The 11138-nt window shown below is 32.9% G+C and overlaps 1 protein-coding gene and 1 long non-coding RNA gene across 2 annotated transcripts; both read left to right on the top strand.

Annotated features, from left to right (window-relative positions):
* Positions 1 to 528: 528 nt before the first annotated feature.
* LOC108482430 (uncharacterized) lies at positions 529 to 1506 on the top strand. Its single transcript, XR_008278962.1, has 2 exons — positions 529 to 606; positions 1046 to 1506. It is a non-coding gene; the product is annotated as an uncharacterized LOC108482430 (long non-coding RNA).
* Positions 1507 to 3012: 1506 nt separating this feature from the next.
* Positions 3013 to 8970, top strand: LOC108481089 (receptor like protein 26-like). Its single transcript, XM_053019297.1, has 5 exons — positions 3013 to 3042; positions 3255 to 3379; positions 5559 to 7053; positions 7088 to 8554; positions 8667 to 8970. The coding sequence occupies exons 1-4, from the start codon at positions 3013 to 3015 to the stop codon at positions 8531 to 8533; spliced, it is 3096 nt and encodes a 1031-aa protein (XP_052875257.1). The 3' UTR covers positions 8534 to 8554; positions 8667 to 8970.
* Positions 8971 to 11138: the final 2168 nt, after the last annotated feature.

The following is an 11138-nucleotide window of genomic DNA, read 5'->3' as shown; positions in this document are numbered from 1 at the left end:
TTGACACTTTTGATATTTGTCTCTTGTTTTCTGTTCATTTTTCTTTTTGTTTTCTTTTTACAGAAAAGAAAAAATGGAACAAATAGTAAAATAATCAACTAAACTCTTCTTCTTCTTCCATTTTGTAAATGATATTTTAAGAGAAAATTTGATCTCCTTGTATGACAGATTTTTTAGCATGCTGTTCGATTGAAAGAGTCTCTATTTATGACTCTAAGAATCATTAGAAGCACCAAAATGGTCAAGACTGCTACTTGGTTATATAGGTTTATTATTGGTGAGGTTCTTGCAATAAAGGTAAACACTGAGGAAATTTTTCTTTTTTTCTTTTCACATCCCATGAGAGATGTTCCCTTCTCTACTTGTAATTTTAGATATTAGAACTAAAGAATAATTTCTATATAATGTTAAACAACAGTAGGAGGTAAAATATAGTTTGGGATGGAATTGAGCAAAGGCTTCAAAACTATGATTTTGAGTTGAGTTTATGTTTACTCCTTGATTGTACTGATAATAATTTGTCAGGGAATCTTATGCATTGGCTTTCTCAAACGTTCTCGCCAGCAAAAGGAAATTACAAGGGAACAAACAGTTCAAGATCTGGAGGTAAGCTATGAGAGTTGTTCAAAGCTGGCATTTTGGTCTACGTCTTGCCTTGATGATTTCTTATTTATGTATTCTTTTGTTTGATCAATTGGAGGTCTAGTCATACTCTGAATTCTTCTTTTTTATATTCAAACCTCTTTTACCACATTATAATCAAGTGTTCTTAAGTTGACAAATGAACTGTAAAAACCCATTCTTGTCGTACGTTACAAGTGATTATTGTTAAGATATTGAACCCACAACCTTTCAGGAGTCTTGAACAGTTCATTTGAAGGATATTTTCTAACATTTAATACATTACTTACTTTAACTGAATTCAAGAAAAAAGTGATGCATTAATTACATGGCATTGGTTAACATTTCTCTTAAGAAATTTATCAATAAACACCTTAACATGATAAGAATATTGGAGATTTTACAATATGGTATTGATTTGTAGGGTATTTCAGGCCAATATTGTGAAAGTATCACAGCTATGAACTAATTTTCTCATCAAATACAGAGAATAAGAGAAGAACTTGAACAATTGCTGTTGGCAGAAAGGGTATGAGAGAATGTGGGTGATTAAGTCAAATGGAGAAAGGGACATCATGTCTTTGTTGTGTGCAAGTGTTTTCTCCCTGAGACAGGCAAGGAACCTGACATCAAGAATGGTTCAACTTAAAGATGCTTCCTTGTACTCATTCTCATCCTCTTTATACTTTCCGATCTTTCTTCAAGTAGGATATTAAGAATTTCCTGTACTATTCTTTCTGATTGCTTATAAAATAGTTTGCTCATTAGAACCTTCATTTTCTCTTATCTTTTATTTATTTGTGTAAATCATTTTTCTTTGTTTAGTGACGCAACGAATCTTTGAACATAATTTCTGTTGAGTTACATAAAAATGATTTTTTAAAATTTGTGTATGGTTTAAAGTTCAAATTTAAAAAATAAAACATAATATAATATTTATCATAGAAAATAAATATTATTTAATTAAAATATATATTTTAAAATTTATATTTTTTAGCGACGTTTATGAAAAAAGCGTCGCTAAAGGTCTGTTATATAGCGGCATTTATGAAAAGCGTCGCTAAAGGTCATGGTCTTTAGCGGCGTTTTTGGGAGAAGTGCCGCTAAAGGCCATGGTCTTTAGCGGCGTTTTTGGGAGAAGCGCCGCTAAAGGTCATGGTCTTTAGCGGCGTTTTTTTAAATAAACGCCACAAAATTTTGCGGCGCCTGCTATAGCGGTGTTTTTTACGACGCTTGTGAAAACGCCGCTAATAGTTTTAGCGGCACTGTTAAGCGCCGCTAAAGACAAAAAAAACGCCGCTAAAAGTCTGTTTTGCTGTAGTGGGACTAAATTTATTTTGTTATAAATTGCACAATGATTTAAGAACATGCTTATATATATATAAAAAATACGTATAAAATATACCGGTTTAATAATGTGGAAATCCAATATATGTACTAATATAAATAAGTATGAAAATAATTTAAGTTTTATGCATAACAAATGCAAAATGTATTAAAATAGCAAAAATATATATGTTAGAACACATTGACAGGTCAAAAACCATTATATATATATAAGAAATCATTTAACTTTATTATAGAATAGGTATACATATATGTGTATAATAATATAGAGACATTATAATGGAGATTAAAAAGAAACAAAAGAAAATCATTAAAGTAATTTAAAACTCAAAAAGCAAGTAATGAAAATTAAGAATGTTGAATGCATTATAACAATGATGAACCATAAAATAAATTAGAAGGAAACCCAATTAAAATAGAATAAAAACGAAAAGGGCGAATTATAAAAGAAATGAACTATTAAAATGGGGACCGGTGTGCAACGTGTACGAAGGCGTAGGGACCAAATCTGGAAATAATCCAGACCCCAAAACGCAGCATTGAGGCATGGACCAAAGTGCAAACACGCGCAAACAACCGGGCCGAATTAAAAAAAACGTAATAAGAATAAGAGATGGTTTGCACACGGAGCGAAAGGGGGGACCTATATCGTAAATTTCCCATTTGAGGCGCAGAGGCACGGATCCGGGTCGACGCGCAGAGCCCCCTCCCTAAGCGACGCTGTTTTTGGAGCCAATGAAACGGCCCCAAAACGACGCTGTTTTAACATATTTAAAAGAGTCAAAATTTGGCTATTCAGCCATTTCTAAACCCTAGCCACATTTTGCTTCATCAGCCGACCTCTAGCCCTCCTTTTTAGCACCGATTCATCTCCTTTAATGGCGATCGATATTTTCATGCCTTGAGGGACATTTTTGTGGCCTCATGACACCATTTTGACTTCAATTTCGACGAAACCAAAAGGGGTATACGGCGCAAACTCAAGGTATTATCCTATCCCTATTCTTATATTTTTCTAAATGTAACAATGATGGATTTGAATCAATGCCGGTAACAGACCGAAGAAAAAAAAAGGTATATAAAACGAAAGCAAAATCACCTTTCTCTTTGTTGCTTTGTATTGCTTATCTTTGTGTGTGTAACCATTACAAGTGATTCTCTTTAGGCTTTATAGCCGAGAGAAGAAGAGAAAAGAAAAAAAACGAAAAAAATGAAATATACAATTTTTTTTTGTCTGTTTTTTTCTTGCACCTCTTTGCTGTTGTGGTTTGTCCTTTTCTTTTCAGGTACAGGTGCACGCTGGCGTGTGTACGGGAGCCGAGCTGGCGTACGGAGGCTTGGCGTGGTCACTGGAAGCGTTGTACGGAGGCGTGGAGGCTGGGACTTGCTGCGGTGCAAACAAGCTACTAGGGTTCTGCCCTAATTTTTGAATCTTGGGCCACTTGGGCATATCGTATTTGGGCTCGGATTTACTTGTAAATGGGTTGATTTGGGCTTTTATAGATTTTGGGCTTTGGATTGAAAAAAGAGTATTTAATGGACTGTGGTTTTTATTTATTTTACGTTTATGGTTTTTTTTAGTTTTTTTTTAATTTTTTTTTTGTTTTTATATGGGTCGGGCAAATTTAGCCCACTACAGTCAGCATTAATATAGTTTCCACGAAGAAACCAATCGAAAGCTACGAAACTTGTGTTTTGGACATATAGTAGAATTATTATGGCGGTGCGTGCATCATAAGGCTGAATTATTGATTTCCATTTTCCAAGTATTGTTGACGCCAACGACTTTCATCAAACTAAGTCTTTAATTTGCCTAAAAGAAGCTACAATAATAACAAGACTAACCTTTCCAAGGTGTTCGTAATCGGTGCTGGACTGCCTTCTTTCCTGACAGATAAAAGAATCCGCATGAGCCTCACAATTATTGATGAAGGTTGGACATGCAGAGCACTATACGGTACATGTTTATATTTCCAAATATCGCTTACTCGGATGACTTAATTATAACCACCTATTTCAATCTTCTGTCCTTATCTTGACTAAAACAAGACACAGTAAGTAACAGCGGGGCCCATTTGATCAAAGATAATGAATCAATTCTCCTTATATTAATAATAATTAAAGGATGATGTTGATGCTGTTTCATAGAGATGAGCGACATTTATATATCCTTAACTAAATCAGTCGATAGTCTCATGGAATTCTTTTTTTTTTTCTTGTAACTTTCACTTTAATAAATACGATTGGTGAATATTTCTCATAATTTATTTATTTTTCTTTTGTTAGCATTAATGTAATTTTCACGAAAAAAACAATCGAAAGCAAATCAAATTTGCTATATGGGTAGATGGTATAAGAGTCTTAATTAGACCAGATTATATGGTTTGAAAAGTTGATACCCACAAAACCAAGTCCTTTGCCTTATCTTGGGGTCTTGATTTTCTTTTATTGGTAAAATTATTTTTATTCTTTTTCAAAATTTATGAAATTTTTATTAATATTTTGAATTTTCATAATTTTTAATATTTATATTATTATATATAAAGATTTTGATTAAATTGATGTCACCTATAACTCAATTTTAATTTAGTTGTTAAATTATTAATATGTCCTTATTTTAACAAAATGATAAATATATTACATAATTAATTTTACCCACGTTGTGGTGTGTTATAATATAATATTATTTAATGTTTTTAATTTTAAAATTTAATAATCAATAATCCACCTATATAGATTTTTTTTAAATTATTTATCTTTTGTTTTTCACCACATTTTACAAACATAAGTGGTTAATACTACATTCAATTATCTTCATTATCCCTCTCAATAGTGTCATCTTTAAAGCTTATCAAAGCTTAAGCACGAACCCTCTTTTTAAGTGTATAATATGTCTTATTATTATATCCAACGTTTGATGATTATAAATATATTTTTACTATGCAATATTTTTATACATCCTATTAGTAAGTATGATAAAATTTGGTATAAATAAAATGATTAAGGCAAATATATATATTTAAACATTAGTTTTATTATAAAATTTTATCATATTTACCTTTTTGAAACGATATTTAGAACTACTCATAATTTTTTCTTAACCCTTAAATATATATAGTTTTAATTACAGGAAAGTTGCCCAAAACTAACTACCAAAAAAGATAGATTGGGCAAAATTCCTGCCTTTTTTTTTAATAAAACAGTGTAAAATTATGATTAAGCAAAACTAATTACAGGAATATTTTTTTCTGGTATTTTGTAGTATAACATTTTAGTAAAACATTTTCTTTTCCATTTCAGAATTGCATTGCAAAATCATAACAAAATTATTGCTGATGCCAATTATGAAAAACAAATCTCACTTTCCATGAAATTTAAATAATTTTAAAGGACTCGGGAAAGACTTATAGCAGTCCACATGAAATTGAAGAATATAAATAAATCCACCTTCGCATAGCATCTCTCAAGCCTAAAGCCCTCCACTCATAGCAACGTTCCAACTTCATTTCCTTAAAACTTTGCCTCCTATCTTCTCTTGTTTCTAAAATTCTGGAAATGTGAAAGTTTGTATGGTTGTATCAAATCCGCAGTCTCCTCTTTGTGCTGTTCTTTCTTTCCGTAGTTGATTGTTGTCTGAGTTTGTCTTCCTCTTCTCTTAATCCAACTCCTTCATGTTTACCAGAAGAAACTTCAGCCTTGCTCCAATTCAAGAACACTATGGCCATTGATGATTCTGCTTTTTTTTCCTACTGTTATCCCAAGACAAACTCCTGGAATGAAAGCACCAACTGTTGCTCATGGGAGGGAGTCACTTGTGAAAAGGCAACAGGTCAGGTGATTAGCCTCGACCTTAGTTGCTCTAAGCTTGTTGGCTCCCTTTCTCCAAACACCACCGTTGTTCGCCTTCGAGGACTCAAACGACTTGACCTCTCTTTGAACAATTTCAGTGCTTCTTCGATTTCGTCTGGGTTTAACCAGTTAGTAAGTCTGACACATCTTAATCTTTCTGGTTCTTACCTCAGTGGTTCAGTTCCATCAGATATATCTTTGCTATCAAAACTGATTTCACTTGATCTTTCTAGAAATGAAAGATTGAAATTTGACAGTCACGGTTTTGACATGCTTACGCGCAACTTATCTAAATTAGAAAATCTTTTACTTGACTGGGTAAATACGTCTGATGTTGTGCCTACCTCCTTCATGAACTTGCCAGCTTCGTCTTTAAAGCGTTTGAGTCTCTACTGGTGTGATTTACAGGGGGATTTCCCTAGTGAAATATTCCAGCTTGGGTACCTAGAGTATGTTGATCTAAGTCTGAACTATTTAACAGGTTATCTCCCTAGGTCCAATTGGAGTAGTACCCTCAAGTACTTTGGTCTTGACAATAATCACTTTGGAGGGTCAATTCCTTCTTCACTTGGAAACCTCACAAAAATCACCTATCTTAGTTTTTCTAATAACAAATTAGAGGGACAAATTCCAGATGTCTTTGGAAACCTTAACAAACTTACTACTTTGGATTTCTCTGATTGTAATTTTAGTGGTCAACTTCCCCCATCGATGTTCAACCTCACACAACTTACTTATTTAGACTTGTCATCCAATAGGCTAGAAGGTCCCCTTCCAATTCATGTAACAGGATTTCAGAATTTGAAGGACTTCATTTTAACTGATAACTTACTAACAGGAGGAGTTCCATCTTGGCCTTTTACTTTGCCATCTTTAGAATACTTAAACCTCAGTAATAACAGTCTCACAGGTCCAATCAATCAAATTCAAAAGCCTAATTCAATTCAAGTGGTTGATTTGGCGGATAATGACATCCATTGTGAAATACCAAGTTCTTTCTTTTGTCTTTCAAAGCTTACCCAGCTTGATCTTTCATCAAACAACTTGAGTGGAGTCATTAGGTCAGATATGCTTTTAAAGCTAGAGAGTCTTGAAACGCTCGATCTTTCGACAAATAATTTTAGTGGTGTTATCAACTTAGATGTGCCATCAAAGTTGAAGAATCTCACTGAAGTTAATCTTTCCAATAACAAGTTAAGGCAATTCCCGAGTTTCTTGCAATCTGCGAAAAGCTTAAGAAGTCTTTGATGTTTCCAATAACAAAATTCAGGGTTCAATTTTCAAATGGGAACCGGAAGGTTGGGAACAATTGATTGATTTAAATCTTTCCAACAACTCATTGACGAGATTAGAGCAACTTCCAGGGAAGAATATTCTTATCCTTGATCTTCATTCCAACCTACTCCAAGGTCCTCTTTCAGCTTCGCCACCTTCATTGCAAGAATTCCTGATTTCAGATAACAAATTGACAGGAGAAATACCTCCTTCAATTTGTAATTTGACTTCACTTCATATTCTTGATTTGTCTCAAAATTATTTTGGTGGAATTATTCCATCATGTCTTGGAAATCTTAGTCGGGGGATCAGAATCATAAACCTACAAAAGAATAGCTTGAGTGGCAAAATCCCTGATTTTTGTGTTGAATTAAGAAGTTTGACAACTCTTGCTCTTAATGACAACAAATTAGAAGGGTTATTGCCACGGTCCCTTGTTAATTGTACCTTGCTACGTTTTTTGAACCTAGCAAACAACACCTTGAACGATCTCTTTCCCCATCGGCTCAGTGTACTTCCAGAACTGCAAGTTCTCATCTTACGCTCTAATAGATTTTATGGTCGCCTAGACTATTCCATTTCTACCTTTGGCTTTTCAAGCTTGCAAATCCTTGATCTCTCTAAAAATGAGTTCACTGGCCCCTTTCCGAAAAAATTCTTCCAAAGTTTTAGACGTATGAAATTAGTTGCAGCTTCACAACCAGCACAAATGAATCCTTGTGGTAGAGGTACTTTTTATAAATATTGTATTCCTGGAAATCGTTATGACAGTCCCGAAAACTATAAAAAATATGTGAAAGTAACCATTAAAAGGTTGGAGATAGAGATAGATGTGGACAAATCATTAACTAATTTCACACTCATAGATTTTTCAAACAACCGATTCAGTGGACGAATCCCTGAGGCACTCGGTGAACTTCATGCTCTTTTAGTGCTCAACCTCTCTCACAACAGATTAAACGATACCCTACCACCGTCATTGGCAAATATGGCAGCACTTGAATCATTAGATCTGTCATCTAACAAGCTTGGTGGTAGAATTCCTTCCGAGTTGACGAAACTGACATTTCTGGCAGTGTTAAATGTGTCGCAAAACAACTTTTTTGGACCAATTCCTGTTGGATATCAATTCAATACTTTCGATATTGATTCCTATGCTGGCAACTTGGATTTGTGCGGCTTTCCACTATCAAAGAAATGTGGTAGTGAGGAGGAACGAAAGCCACAAACACCAAAGCTTGTGGAAGATGAAGATTCAGCAATACCCTTTATTTGGAAAGTTGTAATGATGGGGTATGGCTGCGGAGTAGTGATGGGATTGAGTACGGGATACATAGTATTCACAACGAGAAGACCATGGTGGTTGGTTAGAATGGTTGAGAGAGACTGGCAGAGGAATTTTACAAGATGGGTTCGCAGGATTGGAAGAAAAAGAAACTAGCACTTCATCCAAATTGCATAGGTGAGATTCAAATATGTTTTGCTTAAACTTGGACCAAAATTTGTATTTACTTTTGAATCGATAATACATGTAGAGTAATTTAGACTTAATTTTTCTATTCTATTTGTCATAGTTGAACCTGAGGTGAATTGGAGGGAAAATGCACAACTGCTTCGGTCAGATTTGGCTCGAAGCCTCTATGTTCTTACTTTTTGGGTTCATTTTCAACGCAGTGGTTTAAAGATATGATTAAGGTGTTGTTAGAGGATAGCTTGCTCTTGCTTGGCTTATTATTCAACTTTGATAATATGGGTGTTTTTATTTGTAAATTTACATTTATGGGTTTATGTTCTACTTTGGTAAGAATATGTACCGTTTTAATTCCTTTTTTCAGGTGTGTTTTTGAATAAAACTTTTCTTTCAATATTAAAAAATAATTGTCGTAACCATTTTTTTGAAAAAAACGGGTATCGATTCTGAGAAGAAAAAAATGAAAACATGAGTCGCCACCAATCTTTTTAGGTGTGATCGGATCACCTTAAGTTAATCATTTTAATAAAAGTTAAGATTTACTAAAACGATAATTTTTGGTCTACGAAAATCAGAAAATGAGTTCGGGAGTCGGTTACGCACGAGGAAGGATTAGCACCCTCGATACGCCCAAAATTGGTACCTAGTTGATTAATTAGTGTCTTAGTGTCGAAAATTTGAAAACTTAAAAGAATTTAAAATACGATCCCTCTTTGTAAAGAAAATGCTCAAATGTTAAGGACCTTCTCGTCTCACAATATAAAATGTCACATCCAGTAAGTTAGGACACGACATCTTGAATTTTCGAGAACGAGCTTGCCTTTTATATAAAAATTCGTGTATTTCAAAAGATTATTCAGTTAGTTAAGGTGAACGAGGAAAATCGAAACCCAGTAAGTTAGGGCACGTTTCCTCGAATTCTCGAACATCGAATATTGCCTTTACTTGCAAAAATCTTATTTCGAGGTAACAAAATGCCATACCCAGTAAGTTAGGGCACAACACCTCGTATCTCCGAGAATAAGCATTTTTCAAAACTCGTATAGTGATTTGAAAGAATATTCCATTATTTAAATTAAATGAGAAAAATCGAAACCCAGTAAGTTAGGGCACGATTATCTCTAATTACCAAATACGGAATATCACTTTCATGAAAGAATTATTTTAAAGTATTGAGTAAAAACATAATATGATTCATAATAAAACATAAATGCTATAGTATTAATATGTATAATGACACAATGATAGGTGTAATAGCGTCAATAAAAAACAATTATAAAAGATGAAACAATAGTGAAGCTTAGAAATATGTAAATGTAAACACATACATGAGGAAAATGAAATGATCGAACACATAGCGAATAAATAAATAAACGAATGTAAAAATGGTAAAATAAAATGACAATGGTAATGATAATAATGATAAAAGTATATACATATATGTATTTAGGTACATACATAATAATAGAAGTAATAAGAAATATATAAAAGAAATATATACATACATAATAATAATAGTATAATATTAAAGGATACGTATATGTAGCATATAAAAATGTATACGTAATAAAATTATATAGTATATATATATACATAAAATATACACTAATATATAATAATAATAGTGATAGCAAAAATAATGAAAATATGAGTAATATTAATAATATATTAGAATACAAAAGTAAAATAATAACAATAGGGGTGATAATAATAATAATAATACAAACAATAATACATATATATATATAATAATAGCAGTTAGAAATAAAAATAATAAAAGTAACAATAATGATAGTAATAATATAAATAAATATGGAGAGGGCATATATAATATAATAATATAAATAATAATACATACATGAGAAATAATAATAATAATATAAATGATAGTAAAAATAATAAAATAATAAAACAAAGCTCTCAACTCTTTTCTCCTCTTTTCTAAATCCTATTTGTTGGTCCGCTTTACTTGATCATGGACCCCCACGTCATCATCCATATACGCAATCAGACACGGCAATGGGACCTCAAAAAAAACCTTTTCGTAATGAAAATATGGGTAAGCTTCTTACTTTTATTTTTACTTTAGTATAAAAAAACAAAATAAAATTGAAAGGAGAACAATAAACAAACAAAGAACTAAAGATGAGAATAGACAAAAGAAACCTCTTTTGCTTTGATCTTTGATTAATCTCCAAAAACTAGCCTTTCCAAGAAACAAAAATAACCTTCTTTCCAAAAAAACAAAAAAAACACCTCCAAAAACAAAAAAACCTCCTCCAAAACAAAGAACAATCCTTCTCCAAAAAACCAAAAACCCACCCCCCTCAAAAACAAAGTCTTGAATGGCTTTTATAGCCAAATTTTACAAGTGGAGTGGTTGGGGTGGTTTAGGTGGCCAAGGGTGGTGGAGTTGGTGGCCAAGGTGGGTGGCCAACAAAGGTGGTGGAGTAGGTGGCCAAGGTTTTTATTTATTTATTTATTTATTTATTTATTTATTTATTGTGTTTGGGTTGGGATTAGGTTGGGCCAAAATTGGGTTTGGGCTTGTAACTGGATAATAGGCTAGGTTTAA

The sequence above is a fragment of the Gossypium arboreum genome, chromosome 1 (genome assembly GCF_025698485.1).
Source record: "Gossypium arboreum isolate Shixiya-1 chromosome 1, ASM2569848v2, whole genome shotgun sequence".
In the NCBI taxonomy this organism is placed as follows: domain Eukaryota; kingdom Viridiplantae; phylum Streptophyta; class Magnoliopsida; order Malvales; family Malvaceae; genus Gossypium; species Gossypium arboreum.
Note: the sequence above shows the minus strand (reverse complement) of the source record. Positions and strands in the feature narration are given on the sequence as shown.